Genomic DNA, 25,733 nt, shown 5'->3' on the forward strand with positions numbered 1-25,733 from the left:
GATGGAAACAACTCGGGGGATAGGGTGCAGACCAAAATTGTCAAGGGGCTAATCACTCTAAACCAGTGTTCCCCAACTTTTTTTTAGCCCAAAGCCCCCCTAAAGTGCTTTCATACTTGCTAACACCCCAAAAGCACCTTCATACTTGCCAGCACCCCTCTTAGGCACAATGTACTTTCCGGCTCCCCCATAGTGTAAAAACATGTCTACCATATGCTAACAGGAGAAAAATGATTCTGCTTTAAATTTTTATTTGTCTTTAAACTTAGCTTTCATAGTACCTGTGCACTCTACAGCAGCTTGGATATCAATGTGATCTTTGAACTTGATGGTTTTTAGAAAGAGTCGAAATATCTGGTTCAATTTGTGACAGCAAAATCTTTAAGTCCCCACGTGTAGCAATGTCCAAGTGGTTTTTTGGGAGTATATGGTTCACTGCACGATAGCCTCTTTCTACAAGGTAGGAGGATGGAAATGCAATGAAGAGTAGTTTGGCTGTTCTCCAAAGACCAGGAAACTTTGACAGTATAGCCACATACCACAAAAGCCGACATGCTGCTTCATCATTCTGAATTTTGAAAATTTCTTCTTGTAAGATATCTTCCTGTTCTTCCACCTTGCAAAGAAATGGGTTAATTACCCAGACCGGAATTTCCAGTTCGTTCAAATCCTTGAATCAATTCTGAAAATCCTTCTTCAGTGGCTGCAGGTGTAAGCAGTACTCTTGCAAATCACTGTCTGTGAAAGAGAGTGCCATACTTTTCATGCTGGGAAACTGTGAGAACGTTCTTCTCCCAATGTATAGCTTATATATTTCCAATTTTCCGATAAATATGCACACTGCACTTTTTTGCCTGGATTAAATTGAAATTCTCACCCTGCAATTTCATATTTAGAATGTTCATTTTGCCATACAGATCAGCTAGGTATGCCACATCTCCATGTAGAAGTTCAATCTTGTTTCTCAAGCTCTTTTCGACTTCAAGTAAAAATTCAGCCACTATGTCAAAAAGATCAAAGAAATGTTTTAACCAGCAGCCTTTTGACAGCCAACACACTTCAGTGTGAAGAAGCAAGTGTTCAGACTCTTTATCATTATCTTGGCATAACTGGCAAAATATTCTGCTATTTAATGGATGAGCTTTAATTTTGTTGATAGCAGATATTACAAGTGTCATGCTTGAAAAAAGTCACTGGCTGAGGTTTTTGGTTGCGAGAAGTTGATGATGAATTACACAATGGATTGCAAACAGATTTTTTTCATAAGTGCCACTAAGCTAGCATGGTGATCTGTCCTGCATGGTGCTCCATCTGTTGAACAAGAAATCATGGTCCTAATCAGAATAGTTTTATCCTCAGTATACATTTTGAGTTTGCCATAGATTGATTCTCCATTGATATTTGTTTTTAACTTTTTACAAAAGAAAATTATTTTCTTACACAGTTGACTCATCTAGTTGTATCCCAAATTTTGTGTTTTGTAACTCTGTGCATAAGTGATCCTCAATGCCATTTCATCAATACGACGAGCTACAGAGTTATTACTTAGAGAAATTATTTTTAAAATACTGGTATCCATTTTGAGAACAATGGTGAGCACTTCTGATATAGCAGGCATTATTAATCTTTCACACTTTGCTATCATTTTAGTAATGATACAAAAAGCAATGAGACCACTATCAAGGTCATTTTTGGCTTCCTTTGCAAATTACTCAAGTGTGTAATGCTTTTCAAATGCTTCTTTCATCTTCCGAATCTGAGTAATACCATAAGTAGCCTTTTCAGGGTGTCTTTTATGGAAATATTCCTGCAGTCTTGATGGTTTTATAACTTCATTAGACAGCACAGTATTACAAATAAAAGACGTGTTGCTGATCTGACAGGAATGGAATAAAGCCACACTCCAGGAATGTGTCATTGTACTGACACACTTTCTGTAGTTTCTGTTTCTTAGCAGGATTAGAATTCAAGGTTTCTCCACTTTCAGATGAATAGAGATCATGCTGTACACATTTATCCATCATTAACGCGGCTAAATTAAAATTAAAAGTGAACACAGACTGGGAAAGCCTGTTGGATGGTGACGATGGCAACGAGTTGAAATGGATGGCACGATGGCAGCAGAACTCAAGGGAACGGCAAGATGAAAATTACGCTGACAAGGATTCAGATTGGAATCTGAATGTTAGTGGCGATAGAGCTAGTGCTCGGCAAGCTACCTTTATACTATTCCAGTTAGCATGATTGACCAATCACAAAAGGCCTCATAATCCCCAAAGATGGTTCTTGACTGCACAAATGAAGCTGAGGTAGCTTTGAACACTTCAAGAGGAATCCTTGCAGACAGCAGGTTCACTGATTGGCTCTATTTCACCATTTGGTTCTGGCCAGTGCTGTATCACTGCACAGCCTGTTTTTTGTAGATCTGTAGGGAAAGTTGAGAAGGTGTATTTGACTTGCCAACTGCTAAATTGCATGAACTCGTTCCGTGCCGCAAGACAAGAGGAACTGTTGGGCACCCTGGTTGCTAATTTATGCAGCCTTAATAATGTCTGTTTGGTTGGTAAGGTCGGATGAGATTGCCGAGTTTCAGATGCATTGTGACGGGTGCTCACCGCCTGCAGAGCTGTGGTTCTTCCTGTGTTCCAGTGCCTCACCCTTTTTTATTTGGAAATGTGTGCTCTACTAACGGTTGGTCAGGCCGTGTGTCTCAAGGTAGGGTGCCACTTACCGCACCCACCCCCAAAGAATCTTGAACGCCCCCGGCAACTTCTATTTCACCTAACACCCCCTTAGGACACGTAACTGCCTCCATTGGGAATCACTGTTCTATATGCTGACAGTTGGAGACAAAAAATTTTAAAAATGAACAAATTGGCCAGAAAGCCACATCTGTGGAGTGAGAAGAAATATAAGGGCGTTACCTGCAATTAAATTTAATATGAATCCCCAAAGGTTTTAACACACCTAGATGAAAAAAGATGTGCTCCTTCTTAAGCATGGCTTTTGTCTGGATACATTACATCCATTGGGATTTGATAATGAATTTAACAAATTCCACCCATTTTTCTCCACAAATGTGACTGTGCTACTTTCAGTGCTGACAGGCATTGTCTGTTTTTGTATAAACTTCAACATCTTGATTTTAAAAAAATTATATTTTCTTCTTGTAAATTATATATTCACACTGTGTGTGTCCAATCTTCCAGAATCAGAACGAGGTTTAGTATCACTGGCATATGTCGTGAAATTTGTTTTGTGGCAGCAGTACATGGCAGTACAGAACAATATAAAATTATAAATTACAATAGGAAGTATACAGTGCCTATAAAAAGCATTCACCCCACCTTGGAAGTTTTCATGTTTTATTGTTTTACAGCATTGAATCACAGTGGATTTAATTTGGATTTTTTGACGCTGATCAACAAAAAAAGACTCTTTAGTGTCAAAATGAAAATAAATTTCTACAAATTGGTCTAAATTTACTACAATTATTAAACACAAAATATTTGATTGCATAACTACTCACTTCCTTCAAGTCAGCATTTAGTAGATGCACCTTTGGCAGCAATTACAGCTTTGAGTCTGTGTGGATACGTCTCTATCAGCTTTGCACATCTGGACAGTGCAATTTTTCCCCATTCTCCTTTACAAAACTGCTCAAGCTGTTAAATTGCATAAGGATCATGAATGAACAGCTCTTTTCAAATCCAGCCACGAATCAATTGGATTGAAGTCTGGATTCTGGCTTGGCCACTCCAGGGCATTAACTTTATTGTTTTTAAGCCATTCCTGGCTTTATGCTTGGGTCCATTGTCTTGCTGGAAAACAAATCTTCTCCCAAGCCACAGTTCTCTTGCAGACTGCATCAGGTTTTCCTCCAGGATTTCCCTGAAATTTGCTGCATTCATTTTACCCTCTACCTTCACAAGCCTTCCAGGGCCTGCTGCAGTGAAGCCATGCTTCACGGTAAGGATGGTGTGTTTTTGATAACATGCGGTGTTTGGCTCATGACAAACACAGCATTTTGTCTAATGGCCAAAAAGCTCATTTTGGCTTCATCAGACCATTGAACCTTCTTCCATCTGACTTCAGAGTCATATAACTCTAGCCGAGATTTCATGTGAGTTTTTGTTTCAACAGTGGCTTTCTCTTTGCCACTCTCCCATAAAGCTATGACTGGTGAAGCTCCTGGGCAACAGCTGCTGTATGCACAGTCTCTTCCCATCTCAGCCACTGAAGCTTGTAACTCCTCCAGAGTTGTCCTAGGTCTCTTGGAGGCCTTGCTCACTGGTCCCCTTGCACGATTTCTCAGTTTTTGAGGATGGCCTGCTCTAAGCAGATTTTCAGCTGTGCCATATCCTTTCCATTTCTTGATGATTGACTTAACTGCACTCCAAAGGACATTCAGGGACTTGACATTTTCTTGTATCCATCTCTTAACTTGTGCTTTTCAGTAGCCTTTTCATGGAGTTGCTTGGATTGTTCTTTTGTCTTCATGACAACATACACAAATTGCTGGAGGAACTCAGCAGGCCAGGCAGCTTCTATGGAAAAATGTACAGTTGATGTTTCGGGCCAAAACCCTTCAGCAGGACTGGAGAAAGTGCTGAGGAGTAGATTTAATAAGTGGGGAAGGGGAGAGAGAAACAGCAGGTGATAGGTAAAACCTGGAGGGGGAGGGGTGAAGTACAGAGTTGGGAAGTTGGTGAAAGAGACAGAAGGCCATGGAAGAAAAAAAAGGGGGAGAAACACAAGAGGGAGGCAACGGGCAGGCAAGAAGATAAGGTGAGGGAGAGAAAAGAGAGTGGGAAATGGTGAAGGAGGGAGAGGTGGGGGGGCATTATTGGAAGTTTGAGAAATCAATGTTCATGCCATCAGGTTTGGAGGCTACCCAAACAGAATATAAGGTGTTGTTCCTCCAACCTAAGTGTGGCCTTATCACGACAGCAGAGGAGGCCATGGATGGACATATCGGAATGGGAATGGGAAGTGGAATTAAAATAAGCGGCCACTGGGAAGATCCTGCTTGTTCTGGCGGATGGAGCATTGATTCTAGGCGAAGCAGTCTCCCAATCTATGTTAGGTCTCACTGATATACAGGAGGCCACACCTGGAGCACCGAACACAGTAAACAACCCCAGCAGACTCACAGGTGAAGTGTCACCTCACCTGAAAGGACTGGTTGGGGCCCTGAATGGTAGTGAGGGAGGAGGTGTAGGGGCAGGTGTAGCATTTGTTCCGCTTGCGAGGATAAGTGCCCAGAGGGAGATCAGTGGGGGGGGGGGGGATGAGTGGACAAGGGAGTCGCGTAGGGAGCGTTCCATGCGGAAAGCAGAAAGTGGGGAGGAGGGAAAAATGTGCTTGTTGGTGGGATCCTGTTGGAGGTGGCAGAAGTTTCGGAGAATTATGTGCTGGACACGAGAGGCTGGTGGGGTGGTAGGTGAGGACCAGGAACCCTATCCCTGGTAGGGGGGGTGGGAGGATTGTGTAAGAGCAGACTTGCGTGAAATGGAAGAGATGTGATTGAGGGCAGCATTGATAATGGAGGAATGGAAGTCCCTTTGTTTGAAAAAGGAGTACATCTTCATTCTAGAATGAAAAGCCTCATCCTGAGAGCAGATGCAGCAGAGACGGAGGAATTGAGAGAAGGGGATGGTATTTTTACAAGTAGCAAGGTGGGATGAGGTATAGTCCAGGTAGCTGTGAGAGTCTGCGGGTTTATAATAGACATCGGTGGATAAGCTGTCTCTGAAGATAGAGACGTTGAGATCGAGAAAGGGAAGGGAGGTGTCAGAAATAGACTGGGTGAATTTGAGGACAGGGTGGAAGCTGGAGGCCAAGTGGATGAAGTCAATGAGTTCAGCATGGCTGCAGGAAGCAGCACCAATGCAGTTGTTGAGATAGCATAGGAAAAGTGTGGGATGGTTGCCAGTGTAGGCTTGGAACATAGACTGCTCCATGTAGTCGACAAACAGGCAGGCATAGCTGGGACCCATGCGAGTGCCCATGGCCACCACTTTTGTTTGAAAGAAGTGGGAGGAGCCAAAGGAGAAATTATTTAGAGTGAGGACAAGTTCTGTTAGGCAGAAGAGAGTGATGGTGGAGGGGAACTGGTTAGGTGTGGTATCCAGAAATAAAAACTGTTTCGAGGCCTTCCTGGTGGGTGATACAGGTATATAGAGGCTGGACATCCATAGTAAAAATAAGATGCTGGGGACCAGGGAACTTGAAATCCTTGAAAAGATCAAGAGCGTGTGAGGTGTCACAGATATAGGTAGGAAGGGACTGAATTAGGGTTGATAAAACAGAGTCAAGGTAAGCCGATATGAGTTCAGTGGGGCAGGAACAAGCTGAAACAATGCGTCTACTTGGACAAGTGGGTTTGTGGATTTTGGGTAGGAGGTAGAAATGGGAGGTGCGGAGTGAGGGAACTAGGAAGTTGGTGGCAGTGGATGGGAGATCCCCAAAGTCAAAAAGGTTGGTGATGGTGTTGGAGACAATGGCCTGGTGTTCCTTAGTGGGGTCCCATTCGAGGGATAAGGAAGAGGAGTATCTGACAGTTGTCGCTGGGCCTTAGCAAGGTAGAGGTCAGTATGCCAGACTACTGCAGCACCTCACTTATCTGCGGGTTTGATGGTGAGGTTAGGATTAGTGTGGAGGGAATAGAGAGCCGAGCATTCGGAAGGAGTGAGGTTGGAATAGGAGAGAGGAGTGTTGAAGTCTAGATGGTTAATGTCCCATCAGCAGTTGGCAATAAAAAGGTCCAGAGCAGGCAGAAGACCAGGCTGGAGTGTCCAGGAAGAGGAGGAGGGTTGAAGACAGGAGAAGGGGTCTTTGCCAAAGAAATTACGGAGGTGGTGAAAGAAGAGCTCAGTGTCGTGGTGGGCATGGAACTCACTGAGGTTTGGGCTCAGGAGGACAAAGGTGAGGCCCTTCCTGAGGACAGAACTTTCTGCCTCAGAGAGGGGAAGGTCGGAGGGAATAGTGAAAACCTGGCATGGAATAGAGAGCTGGGATCAGAGGGGGTAAGGGGTTGGTGTGTCTGAGGGGAAGGGAGATTTGGGGTGTTCATTGATGGTGGGGTGAGAGGAAGATGGAGAGTGTGAGGGCCCGAGCTGGCAGTGGGACCTGAGGAAGATGAGATTGTTGAGTGGGGTCCGCCACCACAACTTTTTCTGACCTAGATGCCATCTTCACCAGCTCTATGATCTGATCAACAGTCAGGTTGGTCAGACTGGGCACTGATGGGGTGAGAGATTGCGAGTCCGCTGTGGAATGGCGGTCGGGGGAAAGGAAGACGAGGGTTCCAGCAGCAGCGCCTGAAGACCCGGCCTGGAGGTCAAGGCTGGAGTCGGAGTTGCAATTTGTGCAATTGGCAGTTTGGAGGTGTCTGAGGTCGTTGGAACCTGCATTGATGGCAGTGGAGTCTGGATTGTGAATCTGCTCTGGATTGTTAGGGTTGTTGAGGTAGCAGCAGGGATCACGGTCTGGAAGACATCCAGGCCTGCCGGCTTTGGAGACAGCAGGCTCTGTGGTCTGTAGATGGCTGATCTTCCAATCTTTGTAGGGCATGAGAAAGTCAAAGAACCAGCAATTGAAAGAGCGGATCCAGCAGAGGATCAGAAGCATATAGGTCCATTACAGGCAGCAGAGAGAGAATCCTGGCGTTATGGAAGCGACTGGGATAGGGACACCAAGTACCTCCTCATGGCAGGAAGCATGGCGCATTGAACATGGTGGGAGAAGCAGTCAGTTGAATGTGAGTTAGTTTTTGCCAGGATACTGACTCACTAGCAGTTGGACCTTCCAGATACAGGTGTATTTTTACTACAATCAATTGAAACACCTTGACTGCACACAGTGATCTGCATTTAACTAATTATTTGACTACTAAATGTAAACTTCTCACCGGGGTTCATTAGCTAACTCTGCCAACAGCCACGTGACTCTGCGGTGAGGTGGCCAGCTTTATAACAATGTATTGGTATGATTTCGGGTTCAAGCAAACAGGAGGGTTGGGAAGTTCCGATTAGAGGAACCTCGATTTGTGTGAATGCTGTGTAAATACTGCCTATGTAGAATTACTAGTTGCCAAGAAACAATAAATTGTACACCAGCATAAACTTATAGAGTATATTTAACAATTTCCACTGTATCAAACAGTTATTAAGGGAAAGAAAGAAGGAAAAAATAAAGGGCCTATTACAGTTAGACCAGTTTAAATATGCACTTGATCATTGGAGCTCATATCGTTTAAAAGCTGAGTGTAACCATTACTCATGGTGCTGAATTCTCATCACCAATCACTGGTAGAACTTCCCTTCTTGGACTCCTTTGTCTCGCAAAGTGCTCCTTGCAATAGAGTCTTCCTGATGGTTCAAATCCTAATGCCATCCTCCTGATTTTCTCTTCTCCACATCTCCCGCCAAAAAGACCACGAACCTGACCACTGTCCATCACAAATCTCTCTCTGCCCAGCTCTCTCTAGAACCTTCTCCCAATCCCACCATCCTGATTGACCATCACAACATTCCTAAGTTGAACATATATATAGATATAGATATATAAAATTAAATTAAACAATAGTGCATAAAGAGAGGGAGAAGGTAATGTTCGTAGGTTCATTGATAATTCAGAAATCTGATGGTGGAGGGGAAGAAGTGTTTCTGAATGTTGAGTGTGTGTCTTCAGGCTCCTATACCTTCTTGCTTGTAACAATGAGAAGAGGGCATGTGCTGGGTAAGGGGGCCCTTAATGATGGGGGTTGACTTTTTGAAGGTGGCCTGGATATTGATGGTTCATCTATTATTCTGCATTTTTTGCTACATTGTGGGTGCCTACACAGAAGTTGTAAAATGTAAGAAAAATGGTAGTGAAAAACTATATCCCAAAAGCAAAATATTGCAGATACTCAGCCAATCAGGGAATGTCTGACTGGAGAGAGAAACAGTTAACATTCCAGGCACGTGACCTGAGAATTATGATTAATCAAGGCTTCAAACTGAATCACACACTGGTTATCTCTGTTTTTCTATCATTTTCTGTACCTACATCATATGTGAAGTCCTGTATATTTGTCAATGGATGTTTCTTGACTGAACACGTTGAATTATATAGCACAACAAATAATTTGAAATTAGTTTCTGCTGGCTGTACTTATTAATTCAAACACGGCATGAGCCACATCATAACATCATGCCAGTTTCTCTCTCTGAATCAACATCTGAAGAACACTTTGTTTTCTCCTTCCAATAATTACCATAAGGTTTTAATGTCAAGTTATACTTGTATGTGTTCCAGTAAGCATTTGCCCAAGGTCTTCAGTAAAATTAGAAGCAGTACTAGTGTTTGATGGGGAAGGACAAAGAATAAATCCATAGATACTGTTTATTACGTTGGAGTTATAAATAATTTTAATGCCTATCTAATCCTCTGACTTGGCCTTTGCTGGTTTCAGAGATTTTCACTTCTTTTTTCACTCATCATTTATTTTAATCAATGCCATATTCTTTAGTTTCTCCTTGTACAGCATTGACATCAAATGATTTTGTTCAGCCATGTTACTTGGAAAAGGGTAACTTTATTTTACTTTTCATCTGATATGTGGAAATTGTACCTAACTTTAAGGCAGAAATGTGTTCCCTGATCCGAGTCCACCTGAACTGGGGTTCTCCACCTTGGGAGGATTTCCTGAACTAGAGTCCATGCAGCTGTGCTGATGGTGCAGTACCTTGTTAGGAAAGCCTCTACCCACCGAGTGAAGTCATCCATAATTGCTAGACAGTAGCTTTTCCCCCTGCTTTTTGGCAGGGGTGCCATGACCTCCATCCGGATATTTTCCCAGGGTCCCCTCGGCCAAGGCTAGTTTGCCAGCTGTAGCTTTATGTCCTTACTGGGGTTATGCTGGCCTCAAATGGTACAACAATGGCAGAATTTCTCAACATTCCTGCCCATCTCTGGCCACTGCTAATCCTCCCGGAGGGTTGTGATCGTGCTCTGCCTTCCCTGATGTATCAACCCATGATACAGCTTCTGTAGTATCTGCCTAATACATGGTGGTGCCACCACCACTCTTCCCCTTGTGTCCAACTCCCATCTGGTCCCCCCTTTGCTCCTGTTCTCCTCCAGTTGTCCTTCTCTTCTGCCTCCACCACTTCGTATAATTTTACTAAACTGGCTTCCATCGTTTCTCCTGCGTACTTGCAATTTCAACTGCCTCTTGTTCCTCTGCTGCCCTCTTCGCACTGATGTTTGCTCGCTCATTTCTTTTCTGCTCCTTACTCCCCCCTTTCTGGTGAGCTTTAACTTTAATTACTGCCATCTCTTCTGGCAGACTCGCTGCTTTCAGCAGTTGTTAAATTAGGTGCCCATGCTGAATACCTGCCACTCTGCTGTTGGTGACTGCTCCCAGCCTCCCCATATTCAGGGGCTGTACGACGGTATGGGGCGTGTGCAGTATCAGTTGCCCCATCATTACAACTGGTTCACTTACACGCACTGCCCACATGGCATAGTCTAAAGCTGCTATGTAGTGGGGAAGTCTTACTGCAACAGCGTCTATTTCCTTGAATAATATGCTTCGGGCCTTCTTGTGTCCCTATGGTCCTACACCACTAGAACCCTCCCTCATTGCTGCAGTATAGGTGAAAGGAGAGAACTGCATCTGGTAACGCTAGCAGGGCTGCAGAGAACAAGGCTTTCTTCATACCTGTGAAAGCCTTTTTCTCATCTGGCCCCCATCTTGCTTCCTCCAGAGGGGGCTTCCCTCCTTTAATCAAGGCCTGGAATAGGGCCACTAGCGCTGAGAACCCTGGTATGAAATTACAGCAGCAATTAAACAGACACGTTATATTCCTCAATCCCCTTGCGTTTACTGGGCAGGGCATGAAGCTGATTGCCGAAAGTTTGTCATCTGACGTGTCCTTCCTCTCCTGGGAAATGGTGCTGTATGGTTTGTTTTACTATCTGAGCCTTGTATCGACTGATTTTAAACTCCTCGTCTCGCAGTATCTCTAAACCACTGGCTATAACCCCAAACGACCTGCTTCATCGTCTGAAGCAATTTGTAGATGAGCTGCATATTGTAAGCTGGTTGACCAGTAGGGTGTTAGATTGAGCTTTTCCGAGGTCTGTGCCGTGACCTTGGAATCCCTGGGGGAGTCTGGTCTATGTCTACTACTACTCACCCAGGGAGAAGGCAAATCGGTCTTGGGACTCAGGTGCTAAGGGGAGCCCCAAAATCTGGTAGCGATATCCAGGATCTGGAGACAGGCCATTCAGGATTGTTTCAGGGCTTGGCACATTGGGATGTAATCTCAGCATGGTCTTATTAAGGGCGGTGTGATCCATTGGGCTTCTTTTCTGGCTGTATAGGTGAGTTAATAGTTGGCACAGTCTCACTGAGTATCCCCTGGTGTTTTAGTTCCTTCACTATATCTCGGATATCTCAGATTGAGTTCTCAGTATTCTCAGGAGAGAGGGTGAGCAGCCAGATGTCGTGGTCCATGTAGGGGCCAATGACGTGGATAGGAAGAAGGAGGAGGTCCTGCAAAGAGAATTTAGGGAGTTAGGTGCAAAAAGTTGGAGGACAGGACCTCCAGGGTTGCAATATCAGGATTGCTACCCATGCCATGTGCTAGTGAGGCTACAAATAGGAAGATAATGCAGCTAAATACGTGGATAAGGAGTTGGTGCAGGAGGGAGGGCTTCATGTTTCTGGACAATTGGGCCTTGTTCCAGGGAAGGTGGGACCTGTTCCGATGGGACGGGTTTCACCTGAACTGGAGGGGGACTAACATCCTTGTGGGAAGGTTTGCAAGTGCTTCTCCAGGGGGTTTAAAATAGATTTGGAGGGGGAGAGGAACCAGAGTGTTAGAGCAGATAGTGAGGTGGAGGAGGATAAAGGTCATGCGAGAACTGCAGGTATAGATCTGGAGTAAAGCCAGATTTAACATATAAAGAGGCTTTGAGGAAAGAGAAGCAGAATAAAGGGTGTAAAGGTAGTAAGGTAGAAGGACTAAAGTGTGTGTACTTCAATGCAAGAAGCATCAGGAACAAAGGTGATGAACTGAGAGCTTGGATACATACATGGAATTATAATGTAGTAGCCATTACAGAGACTTGGCTGGCACCAGGGCAGGAATGGATTCTCAATATTCCTCGGTTTCAGTGCTTTAAAAGGGATAGAGGGGGGGAAAAGGGGAGGAGGGGTGGCATTACTGGTCAGGGATACTATTACAGCTACAGAAAGGGTGGGTAATGTAGCAGGCTCCTATTTTGAGTCAATATGGGTGGAAGTCAGGAACAGGAAGGGAGCAGTTACTCTATTGGGAGTATTCTATAGGCCCCCTGGTAGCAGCAGAGATACAGAGGAGCAGATTGGGAGGCAGATTTTGGAAAGGTGCAAAAATAAGAGGGTTGTTATCATGGGTGACTTCAACTTCCCTAATATTGCTTGGCACCTGATTAGTTCCAAGGGTTTAGACAGGGCAGAGTTTATTAAGTGTATCCAGGACGGAATCCTGTCCCAGTATGTTGACAGGCCAACTAGGGGGAATGCCATACTAGATCTAGTATTAGGTAACGAACCGAGTCAGGTCACAGATCTGTCAGTGGGTGAGTATCTGGGGGACAGTGACCACCACTCCTTGGCCTTTAACATTATCATGGAAAAGGATAGAATCAGAGAGGACAGGAAAACTTTTAATTGGGGAAGGGCAAATTATAAGGCTATCAGGCTAGAACTTGCGGGTGTGAATTGGGATGATGTTTTTGCAGGGAAATGTACTATAGACATGTGGTTGATGTTTAGGGATCTCTTGCAGGATGTTAGAGATAAATTTGTCCCGGTAAGGAAGATAAAGAATGGTAGGGTGAAGGAACCATGGGTGACAAGTGAGGTGGAAAATCTAGTCAGGTGGAAGAAAGCAGCATACATGAGGTTTAGGAAGCAAGGATCAGGTGGGTCTATTGAGGAATATAGGGTAGCAAGAAAGGAGCTTAAGAAGGGGCTGAGGAGAGCAAGAAGGGGGCATGAGAAGGCCTTGGCGAGTAGGGTATAGGAAAACCCCAGGCATTCTTCAATTATGTGAAGAACAAAAGGATGACAGGAGTGAAGATAGGACCTATTAGAGATAAAGGTGGGAAGATGTGCCTGTAGGCTGTGGAAGTGAGTGAGGTCCTCAATGAATACTTCTCTCTGGTATTCACCAATGAGAGGGAACTTGATGATGGTGAGGACACTATGAGTGAGGTAGATGTTCTGGAGCATGTTGATATTAAGGGAGGGGAGGTGTTGGAGTTGTTAAAATACATTAGGACAGATAAGTCCCCGGGGCCTGACAGAATATTCCCCAGGCTGCTCCACGAGGCGAGAGAAGAGATTGCTGAGCCTCTGGCTAGGATCTTTATGTCCTCGTTGTCCACGGGGATGGTACCAGAGGATTGGAGGGAGACGAATGTTGTCCCCTTGTTCAAAAATGTAGTAGGGATAGTCCGGGTAATTATAGACCAGTGAGCCGTACGTCTGTGGTGGGAAAGCTGTTGGAAAAGATTCTTAGAGATAGGATCTCTGGGCATTTAGAGAATCATGGTCTGATCAGGGACAGTCAGCATGGCTTTGTGAAGGGCAAATCAGACAAGCCTGATAGAGTTCTTTGAGGAGGTGACCAGGCATATAGATGAGGGTAGTGCTGTGGATGTGATCTACATGGCTTTTAGTAAGGCATTTGATAAGTTTCCACGCGGTGGGCTTATTCAGAAAGTCAGAGGCATGGGATCCAGGGAAGTTTGGCCAGGTGGATTCGGAATTGGTTTGCCTGCAGAAGGCAGAGGGTGGTGGTGGAGAGAGTACATTCGGATTGGAAGGTTGTGACTAGTGGTGTCCCACAAGGATCGGTTCTGGGACCACTACTTTTCGTGATTTTTATTAATGACCTGGATGTGGGGGTAGAAGGGTGGGTTGGCAAGTTTGCAGACGACACAAAGGTTGATGGTGTTGTGGATAGTGTAGAGAATTGTCAAAGATTGCAGAGAGACATTAGTAGGATGCAAAAGTGGGCTGAGAAGTGGCAGATGGAGTTCAACCTGGAGAAGTGTGAGGTGGTACACTTTGGAAGGACAAGCTCCAAGGCAGAGTACAAAGTAAATGGCAGGATACCTGGTAGTGTGGAGGAGCAGAGGGATTTGGGGGTACATGTCCACTGATCCCTGAAAGTTGCCTCACAGGTAGATAGGCTAGTTAAGAAAGCTTATGGAGTATTAGCTTTCATAAGTCGAGGAATAGAGTTTGAGAGTCGCGGGGTAATGATGCAGCTTTATAAAACTCTGGTTAGGCCACACTTGGAGTACTGTGTCTAGTTCTGGTTGCCTCACTATAGAAAGGATGTGGAAGCATTGGAAAGGGTACAGAGGAGATTTACCAGGATGCTGCCTGGTTTAGAGAGTATGCATTATGATCAGAGATTAAGGGAGCTAGGGCTTTACTCTTTGGAGAGAAGGAGGATGAGAGGAGACATGATAGAGGTATGTAAGATATTAAGAGGAATGGATAGAGTGGACAGTCAGCACCTCTTCCCCAGGTACCACTGCTCAATACAAGGGGACATGGCTTTAAGGTAAGGGGTGGGAAGCTCAAGGGGGATATTAGAGGAAGGTTTTTTACTTGGAGAGTGGTTGGTGCGTGGAATGCACTGCCTGAGTCAGTGGTGGAGGCAGATACACTAGTGAAATTTAAGAGACTACTAGACAGGTATATGGAGGAATTTAAGGTGGGGGGTTATATGGGAGGCAGGATTTAAAGGTCGGCACAACATTGTGGGCCGAAAGGCCTGTACTGTGCTGTACTATTCTATGTTCTATCTTCTACTATACCCTGAACAGCTGTCAGTGCATCAGATTTTATAGGGTATTGCTTATGGGGTTTATGCAGGACTGTCTCTATTTTAACTGTGTTTATCTTTACTCGACCACAGTCTTGCTTGTGTCTACCCTGCACTGCTGGGGACTGCTGACAGAGTAACCCATAGACTCTATCCTGGCTCCAGTCTCCGATGATCAGGGCAGCTGCGACTATGCTAGCCAGTTGTGTGTTCTATTGGTTGTACATGTTCACTGACCCTGACTTACCCATATTATTTCTCCCTTTCTTGAATCTATAATGGCCCCTGCTTCCCTTAGGATGTCTATTCCAAGAATAGTGCCTTCATTATTTGGACATGTCCAGAAATACACTGGAAGCTGCACTCCTCCGGTTTCGAGTATTTGTGACCCGCTTCTTTCTGCCTTCACTGTTTTTCTTCCTACACCCGCAATGTGAATCGCCTGCCTGATTGTTGGCAAGGGTAGGCCAGTTATCAATACCACTGCCCCTGTGTCCACCAACGTGTCACGTTGCCAGCCCCCTAACAATGCTGTCATGTACATCCACGGGTCACCAGCGCTGGGAGCGGGGTCTGCCGCCACATCTTCCTCTGACCTAGCTCTATGATCTGATCGACAGTCAGATTGGTCAGACTGGGTACTCAGGGGGTGAGAGATTGTGAGTCTGCTGTGACTTTCGGCTGTTTATCATTCCTCTTTTTTGGACACTGCCTCCAACCATGTCCTGATGGGCCACAGCTGCAGCTTGTCAACTCCTTTATCCTCCCACGTCTATTCCAGCAGTTTTGCTTCATGCCCTGGCCACGGTCAAACAAAACAAACCCTCTTGAACATCACAGCAACTTCATCCACTAAAGCCACTTTACGATCTCTTGCACGTTCTTTGGTCTATCTCACTGGCCCATGAAACTATCGCAGAGCAGGCTAACCCCAATGGTGTCCCTAGATCTAAAACTTTTTGGTGGGCTGAGCTCAGACCTTCCTTCACCATTTTTAGGAAGACTGGGTCATCCCTCCCTGGATTATCCAACCCTGAATTCTCTTCCTACACTCGATATTTATGTTCGGCATAATCCATAGTTGTCTAGTCAGCTTTTTGAATCACTGCCATTATCATTCCCCAGTTACTCTCACCTCCCCCCATTGCTGTCTCACTTCTGCAATAATAGACAGATATCTTCCTTCATTGCTGGAGTTCTTGGAGGTTCCCCATGTACTATCCCACATCTTCTGGGGCATATTGTCCTACATATTCCTCCGGCACTTCGCTTTTACCAACACCTGTAAATCTTTAGGGTGCACCTGCTGAAATTCAAACCATTTCCTCGAGCTTGCACCAGAATTCCAAATTCCCACATGCTCAGGGACAATCGTGACAAAATTCTCTGTTTGCCGCTGGAGGTGAAGGGCTTATGAATAGCTGCAGTCGGAGTCATGGGCTGGCTTGGATCATCAGGGTTCTTGGCCTGATGTTGCCTGACCTCAGTAGGTGCCATCCTGACAGGTAGAGTATATCTGCATAAAACCTCTCCCTGAAATATCTCCACACTAATTCCCACACTATGCAAAATATAAACGACGGGTACCAGTTAAACAGCACATACTTAAAACTACAGAGCACGTATTCCGAAATCTGTCACTTTTGAGCACACTTGTAAAAAGCATATGCTAAAATGCAGCTCCCTGAATGAGTATACATGCCCCACTCCGGCATTCTGAACTATCGGTAACCACCCTTCACAACTGTTGGTTCTATCTCACCAACTTAACATGCAAAGATTTATCTCTTCCACAAACACACATGTACATGTATACACTACCTTTATATCTACCAGTTCAGCTCTCTGTGTTCGTAATGCCTCGTGTTCCCATGTTCCACTGACCTGAACAGATCCAAGTGTGAGTGCTAATTTTTAAAAATACTTGCCCGCTTAGACTGCTAACATTGGTGGCCACACAATGGATCGCATGAAGGTATCCCACTCCTGACACCAAATGTTGTTACGTGAATGAAGTCACTGGAGAAAAGTACTGGTAGTTATGAAGCAGCCTCTTTAATTAACAAAACAAGGTACAGCAGACATCATATGGAGACGCTCTCAGTTGAAAGGTCCACTGGCCCAACATGGGGCTCAATATTTTATCTGCTAAGCATCAAAGGATAATTCCATATTTACGACATATGGACAATGCTTTCTTTGAAACAACACACAAGCTTCACACCTTCCAATTTTGCACCCACACCACAGACATCCAAAAGAACTTCAATCAGCCTTGTCTGTTCTGGGTTTTGATGCTTTTAGGTTCAGAGCTGCACTCCAAATTAAATCCACTATACGTATTCAGTCATTTGCTAAATGTAAATGTACTAATGTAGCGGTGTGCTACACACAACGCTAGAATAACCACACGGAGTCGGTGAGTTAGAGTTGCGATGAAAGAGATTTATTCAAACTTCGCGGCCTGCTTTTAAGCCTACCTGTTCCCGCCCTCCCTGGGGCGGGACTGCTGTGGGGAATGCATATTCCCAGACCCTTTCTGCGCGCGGGATTTTCCCCCTGCTGGTGAAGATGGCCTGGCGCCCTTTTTGGGGCCGGCCCTCTGCCTGCGCGCGCTGTTGTGAGCCGGTTCGTGTGTGCCAGAAAGTGGGTCGCCACATAACCCCCCCCCCCCAGAACCGGCGATACCTCCCCCAATGTCCACAGTCTGGATCGGCCTCTGTTTGGGAGGTCTGCCCCTGCGCTGCGGTGCCTGAGCCTGGACCGGCTGTGCCAAGTCCACATGGGCCGGTTTGAGTCGGTCCACCGTGAAAACCCCCTCTCTCCCCCCAATGTCCAGCACGAACGTGGACCCGTTGTTCCTGATCACCTTAAACGGCCCCTCGTAGGGCCGCTGTAGCGGTGCCCGGTGTCCGCCCTGTCGTACAAAAAGAAACTTACAGTTCTGCAGGTCTTTGGGTACGCAGGTCGAGCTCTGTCCGTGCTGTGAAGTGGGGATGGGGGCCAGATTACCGAGCCTCTCCCGTAGTCTGTCCAGGACTGCTGTAGATTCTTCCTCTTGCCCCCTTGGGGCTGCTATGAACTCTCCTGGGACTACCAGGGGTGCGCCGTACACCAACTCGGCTGATGAGGTGTGCAGATCCTCCTTGGGCGCCGTGCGGATTCCGAGCAGGACCCAGGGAAGTTCGTCCACCCAGTTAGGCCCCTCCAGGCGGGCCATGAGAGCTGATTTCAGGTGACGGTGGAAACGCTCCACTAGTCCGTTCGACTGTGGGTGGTAGGCAGTTCTGTGGTGTAGCTGCGATCCTAAAAGGTTGGCCATACCTGACCACAGACTGGAGGTGAACTGGGCACCCCTGTTGGAGGTAATGTGGGCCGGTACCCCGAAGCGGGCTACCCAGGTTGCGATCAGTGCTCGGGCGCAGGGTTCGGAGGTGGTGTTGGTGAGCGGGACTGCCTCTGGCCATCTGGTGAACCGGTCTATCATAGTTAGGAGGTACCGTGCTCCTCGTGACACTGGCAGGGGCCCCACGATATCCACATGGATGTGGTCGAACCTCCGGCGGGTGGGTTCGAACTGCTGCGGCGGAGCCTTGGTGTGCCGCTGCACCTTGGCCGTTTGGCACTGCATGCATGTTTTGGCCCATTCACTGACCTGTTTACGAAGCCCATGCCACACGAACCTGTTGGCGACCAGCCGGACGGTTGTCCTGATGGAGGGGTGCGCTAAGTTGTGAATGAACTCGAAAACCCGCTGGCGCCAGGCTGCTGGGACGACGGGGCAGGGTTGGCCAGTAGCTACGTCACACAGTAGGATCCTCTCACCTGGGCCTACGGGGAGGTCTTGGAGCTGCAAACCGGAGACTGCAGTCCTGTAACTGGGAATCTCAGCGTCTGCCTGCTGTGCCTCTGCCAGCGCTGCATAGTCCACCCCCTGGGACAGGGCCTGTATGGTAGGTCTGGAAAGTGCGTCCGCCACAATGTTGTCCTTTCCCGAGACATGCCGGATGTCCATCGTGTACTCGGAGATGTGGGACAGATGTCGCTGCTGGCGGTACGACCAGGGGTCGGACACCTTCATGAACGCAAAGGTAAGCGGTTTCTGGTCTGTGAACACGGTGAAGGGCCTACCTTCTAAGAAGTACCTGAAATGCCGGATTGCCAGGTATAGTGCCAATAGCTCCCGGTCGAAAGCACTGTATTTGAGTTCGGGTGGTCGTAGGTGTTTGCTGAAGAACGCCAGGGGTTGCCAGCGGCCCTCAATGAGTTGTTCCAGGACTCCACTGACCGCTGTGTTGGATGCGTCCACCGTGAGGGCAGTAGGAACGTCCGTTCTGGGGTGCACTAGCATCGCGGCGTTTGCCAAGGCTTCTTTGGTTTTAACGAAAGCGGCTGCGGCCTCTTCGTCCCAGGTAATGTCCTTGCCCTTACCCGACATTAGAGTGAACAGGGGTCGCATGGTTCGGGCTGCTGAGGGGAGGAAACGGTGGTAGAAATTCACCATACCCACGAATTCCTGCAGGCCCTTTATTGTGTTGGGTCGAGGGAAGTTGTGGACCACGTCTACCTTAGCGGGCAGCAGGGTTGCCCCGTCTTTAGTAATCCCGTGGCCCAGGAAGTCGATGGTGTCGAGTCCGAACTGACATTTGGCTGGGTTGATTGTAAGGCCGAATTCGCTCAGGCGAGAGTAGAGCTGGCGGAGGTGGGACAGATGCTCCTGCAGACTACTGCTGACTATGAGGATGTCGTCCAAATAGATGAATGCAAAGTCCAGGTCGTGTCCCACCGTGTCCATTAGCCGTTGGAAAGTCTGTGCGGCATTCTTTAGACCAAACGGCATTCGGAGGAATTCGAAAAGTCCGAACGGGGTGATAAGTGCTGTTTTGGGGATGTCGTCCGGATGTACAGGGATTTGATGGTATCCCCGGACGAGGTCTACCTTGGAAAAGATCCTTGCGCCGTGTAGGTTTGCTGCGAAGTCTTGAATGTGTGGCACAGGGTAGCGGTCTGGCGTTGTAGCCTTGTTCAGTCTGCGGTAGTCACCACATGGTCTCCAGCCCCCCATTGCCTTGGGCACCATGTGAAGTGGGGAGGCCCATGGGCTGTCGGACCGTCGTATAATCCCCAATTCCTCCATCTTCTTGAACTCCTCCTTTGCCAGTCGGAGCTTGTCCAGGGGAAGCCTTCGAGCACGGTCGTGGAGGGTGGTCCCTGGGTGGAGATGTGGTGCTGTACTCCATGTCTGGGCATGGCTGCCGTGAACTGCGGTGTCAGTACTGATGGGAAATCCGCCAGGACCCTGGTGAATTCGTCGTCGGACAGCGTGATGGAGTCCAGGTCTGGGGCTGGCAACTGTGCTTCACCCAGGGAGAACGTTTGAAAAGTCTTGGCATGGACTAATCGCTTCCCTTGCAGGTCGACCAGCAGGCTGTGGGCTCGTAGAAAATCCGCCCCCAGGAGTGGTTGGGCCACGGCGGCCAGTGTGAAGTCCCACGTGAACCGGCTGGAGCTGAACTGTAGCCACACTGTGCGGGTACCATAGGTTCGTATTGTGCTGCCATTTGCGGCCCTCGGTGGGTCCCGGTTCTCTGTTGCGGGTGTCGTAACTGGTTGGAGGTAAGACGCTGATCTCCGCTCCGGTGTCGATTAAAAAGCGGCGTCCCGACTGCTTGTCCCAGACGTACAGGAGGCTGTCCTGATGGCCAGCCGCCGTAGCCATCAGCGGCGGCTGGCCCTGGCGTTTCCCGGGAATTTGCAGGGTGGTCTGCAGCGGCGGGCCTCTGTGCCCCACCGCTGGTGGTAGAAACACCATTGTTCGTTGGGCTCCTCACTCCCGTCGCCGGGTTTTGTAGGCTCTGCTGCCGGGCCTGGTCTGGTCTGTCGTTGGGCACGCGGCTTGGTGATCTGTGCGATGGACGCCCCTCTCTCTTTCCTGGCATTCCACAGCACATCTGCTCGGCCGCCACCTCCCGGGGTTGCTGAAATCTGCGTCGGATAGCAGCAGGCATATGTCCTCGGGCAGTTGCTCTAGGAACGCCTGCTCGGACATGAGGCAGGGTTTGTGTCCTTCAGCCAGGGCCAGCATCTCGCTCATTAATGTTGACGGCGGCCTGTCTCCCAAACCATCCAGGTGCATTAAGCGGCGTGCTCGTTCGCGCCGTGAGAGTCTGAGAGTCCGAAAGTCTTTATGAGCAGGGCTTTGAATGCTGTGTATTTGCCGTCCTCCGGGGGCGACTGTATAAACTCCTCAACTTGTACAGCTGTCTCCTAGTCGAGGGAGCTCAGCACGTAGTAGTAGCGAGTGGACTCCGAGGTTATCTGCCGAATGTGGAATTGTGCTTCTGCTTGTTCGAACCATAATTGGGGTCGCAGCGTCCAGAAGCTTGGCAGTTTTAACGAAACTGGGTGAACAGATGCAGCGTCGGTCATCTCTGGTCTAAATATCGTTTGGGCCGTCGGGGTCACCAATCGTAGCGGTGTGCTACACACAGCGCTAGAATAACCACACAGAGTTGGTGAGTTAGAGATGCGATGAAAGAGATTTATTCAAACTTCGCGGCCTGCTTTTAAGCCTTCCCGTTCCCGCCCTCCCTGGGGCGGGACTGCTGTGGGGAATGCATATTCCCAGACCCTTTCTGCATGCGGGCTTTTCCCCCTGCTGGTGAAGATGGCCTGGCGCCCTTTTTGGGGCCGGCCCTCTGCCTGCACGCGCTGTTATGAGCTGGTTCGTGTGTGCCAGAAAGTGGGTCGCCACACTAAAGCCAAATATCGTTCTAACACTGCCTGTAAGAATTTTAGACCTCAGTAAATCCTAATTGATTCCTATTCACCTACTAAGCTTGGTTTCCTCCAGGACAAAGTTTATGTTACTTTGCTGCTTTTCTGACAGCTAATGTCAGGGTGGTAGTGAAATGAAGGTCAATTCTCCATGTTTTGGAACTAAATTTTATCTGTGTGTCTAGTCTATTTTGACTACTTGTTAGCTCTTGTCCTCTTAATAATTTTGTAGGTACTGGAGGTGAATGATCTAAATATTGCTGGGTTGATTGTACACTCCTATTTCTGTTTGACTGTAAGGAAATAAATTCATTTGGCAAGAAAATTGAAGATTGTAATATGTTTGCAAAAAATGCCATCAAATTGTGTGGTGTGGAATGTGAGTCATCATGCAAATAAATCTCAGTCAGGAAGGTTTTGTGCTGAAAACACTCGAGCCTGAAGGATCTCAACCAGAACAAAACTGTTTCACACAAAGAGACAAAATTGGTCCTCGTTTTTTAAAGTTGCAACTTTGTTTGCAAAAAAAATGAGTTTTTGAAGAATATTTAACTTGATTTGTATAATGTTTATGAATTTGGTGATGATTTTTAATGGAACAAGGGGAGGCAATTTGCACAGGTGGCATTTTAACATTTATTCTGTTAAAACTGAAATCTGAAACCATAAACAACTTTATTTTATTTTATTTTATTTTAGCTGATCATGTTTCCCACTTGGAAAGTGTGTCAGAGGAAGAAATGAACAGGCTTCTTGGAATAGTACTGGATGTAGAATACCTATTTACTTGTGTCCACAAAGAAGAAGATGCAGACACCAAACAAGTTTACTTTTACTTGTTCAAAGTAGGTATAATGATAAATCACATTTCATCAAGCTATTTAATTTGAATCCTTGACAAGTCTGCAGCTGTTTTTTTAATCTGAAATGTATACTGCACAAACTTAAATAATTTCCAACAAATAAAACTCACAGTACCACAAGTTCAATCAAGCCATATGCATGGTGGTAATATATTTGATGCCAACTATATATTATGCACTCAAATACATCTCCAATCATTATAAGGCTCTTTTCTATCTTTACAGGACCTTAATACATATGAGCAGAATTTCAAGCTCATTGTAATAAATAGTTACCATATAAATAGAAAGAAAAAGCAGTTTATAACAGAACAACTTAATATATGATCTGCACAATCCACTTTTAATTTTGGTGCACATGGGGGATATTTCTACTTAAGGAGGTATAGTAGTTTAGGGGTACTCTGACTAGAGGTCATTGAAAAGTGATGTTCTGCAGGGATCTGTTCTGGGGCTTCTGCTCTTTGTAATTTTTTTTATATATGTGCCTTGGATGAGGAAGTAGAACGATGGGTTAGTAAGTTTGCAGATCGCATAAAAGTTGGAGGTGTTGTGGACAGTGCAGAAAGTCACCATCGGTTACAACAGGATATAGATGTTGAGTAGATAAGTGGCAGATGGATTTCAACGTGGAAAGGTGTGAAAAGTACACTTTGGAAGATCAAACTTTGAAGTCAGAGTACAAGGTCAGTAGCAGGATTCTTAGCAGTGTAGAGGAACAGAGAGATCTTGGAGCCCAAGTCCATAGTTCTCTCAAAGTTGTTAGCAGACACTATGGCATATGGTGGGCTGGCCTTCATTAATTAGGCAATTGTGTCCAAGAGACACTAAGTAATGTTGTAGCATTATAATACTCTGGTTAGACCATACTTAGAATATGTGTTCAGTTTTGGTCGCCTCATTATCAGAAGGATGTGGAAGCTTTAGAGAGGGGTCAGAGGAGATTTATCAGGTGGCTGTTTGGATTAGGGAGCATGTCTAATGAAGGCTAAGTGAGCTAGAGCTTTTCTCTTTGAAGTGATGGACAATGAAAGGCAACTTGATAGAGATGTATAAGATTATAAGGAGATTGGATAGAGTGGACAACCAATTTCTTTTTTCCCAGGGCAGCAATGGCCCGCAACAGAGGACATGTGTTTAAGGTGAGTGGAGGAAAATTTAAGGGAAAGGCCAGATGTAGGATTTTTACACGGAGAGTGGTGGGTGCGTGGACTGCACTGCCAGGGTTGCTGGTAGAGGCTGATTCAAAAGGAACATTAAAAAGACTTAGATAGGCATATAATGTTAAAAATTTAGGTTATGGGCTGTGTGGGAGGGAAGGGTTAGATTGATTGTAGAGTATGCTTACATAGGTTGGCACATCATCAAGGGCCGTGGGATCCCTAATGTGCTGTGCTGTACTGTTCTATGTTCTAAAGCTTCAGAATGCAAGATGGGTATTTTTATAAATCTATGGATAATAGAATTTCTTGCATATTGGATCATGAAATGTCTTTTGCAGGACCCTATCTTATGTTTGATTACTGTGGTGGTTTATATAATCAGTAGTTTGTTTTATCACATACACTAAACTAGTGAAAAATGTGGTTTCTTTAGGCAAGTATTTGCATGCTCACTTTAACATGGATTTTTAGCACAGATTTCTGGATAACAATCAGATTTGTGAATCATAGGTTTATTTTTCTATAGAAGCAGTGAAGGAACTGAGGCCAATTTACATACAGATGTCATTTAGACTTATGAATCGGTTCCATACAATATTAATTTGAAAGCTTTATTCAGAAGCAAACAACAGCTTCCACTTCTTTTTTTAAAGTTATTTTTAACTTAGAATTCGAATGCAGGTGTTTATAAGCTTACTGTTCTTCACACAGCAACCCTTTTTCATTGTTCATTTACTTTGTAGTAGATGATGCAGAATAGATTGTGACAGAACTTGTCAATACAAATTCATAGAGTAGCATCTGACTTTTCAGAGTTGAGAATGTTGAACAAGTCACAATCTCCACAGCTTATGCACACTTGACGTATGTACAGCCAGTTTAAATGAGCAGTGTTTGGGAGACCAGTGGTATTGGCCAAGTGCTGCTGGGCTGCAGGCATCTTCTACCATGTGGTTCACAGGAACAAAACCTGCTGTAACCTGGGGATGAGAGTGCGTGTGTGTACATCTTGGTCATACTGAGGATCATAATTCTCCCACCAGCTATTCTATTTTAATTTATGAAGACAACAAATTATGTAAGTTCATCACAATATTATTTTTCTATCTACAAATATAGCTTGTAGTAAAGTTCAAAGGTTCATTTATAGACAATAGGTGCAGGAGTAGGCCATTCGGCCCTTCGAGCCAACACCACCATTCACTGTGATCGCTCCAATCTTTCAACATATGACAGTCCCGCCATCCCGGGAATTAACCTCGTGAACCTACGCTGCACTCCCTCAATAGCAAGAATGTCCTTCCAATAATTTGGAGACCAAAACTGCACACAGTACTCCAGGTGTGGTCTCACCAGGGCCCTGTACAGCTGCAGAAGGACCTCTTTGCTCTTATACTCAATTCCCCTTGTTATGAAGGCCAGCATGCCATTAGCTTTCTTCACTGCCTGCTGTACTTGCATGCTTGCTTTTAATGACTGATGTACAAGAACACCTAGATCTCGTTGTACTTCCCCTTTTCCTAACTTGACTCCATTTAGATAATAATCTGCCTTCCCGTTCTTGCCACCAAAGTGGATAACCTCACATTTATCCACATTAAACTGCATCTGCCATGCATCTGCCCACTCACCCAGCCTGTCCAAGTCACCCTGCATTCTCATAACATCATCCTCATATTTCACACTGCCACCCAGCTTTGTGTTGTCGGTAAATTTGCTAATGTTACTTTTAATTCCCTCATCTAAATCATTAATATATATTGTAAACAGCTGCAGTCCCAGAACTGAACCCTGCGGTACCCCAATGGTCACCGCCTGCCATTCCGAAAGGGACCCGTTAATCACTACTCTTTGTTTTCTGTCAGCCAGCCAATTTTCAATCCATGTCAGTACCCTGCCCCCAATACCATGTGCCCTATTTTGCCCACTAATCTCCTATGTGGGACTTTATCAAAGGCTTTCTGAAAGTCCAGGTACACTACATCCACTGGCTCTCCCTTGTCCATTTTCATAGTTACATCCTCAAAAAATTCCAGAAGATTAGTCAA

General features: G+C 46.0%; 1 protein-coding gene across 10 annotated transcripts in view; it reads left to right on the forward strand.

Moving 5' to 3' along the window:
* Positions 1-25,733, forward strand: part of kat2b (K(lysine) acetyltransferase 2B) — a 115,077-nt gene that overhangs the window by 29,299 nt on the left and 60,045 nt on the right. For all 10 annotated transcript variants that reach the window (XR_011885465.1, XM_072253676.1, XM_072253669.1 and 7 more), the window contains exon 3: positions 22,359-22,504. Coding sequence is in view for 9 of the 10 variants with exons in the window: in XM_072253676.1 (XP_072109777.1) it covers positions 22,359-22,504 (146 nt within the window). In the remaining variant the exon portion in view is untranslated. The remainder of the gene's footprint in view (positions 1-22,358; positions 22,505-25,733) is intronic.

Source organism: Mobula birostris, chromosome 3, assembly GCF_030028105.1.
Source record: "Mobula birostris isolate sMobBir1 chromosome 3, sMobBir1.hap1, whole genome shotgun sequence".
Classification (NCBI taxonomy): domain Eukaryota; kingdom Metazoa; phylum Chordata; class Chondrichthyes; order Myliobatiformes; family Myliobatidae; genus Mobula; species Mobula birostris.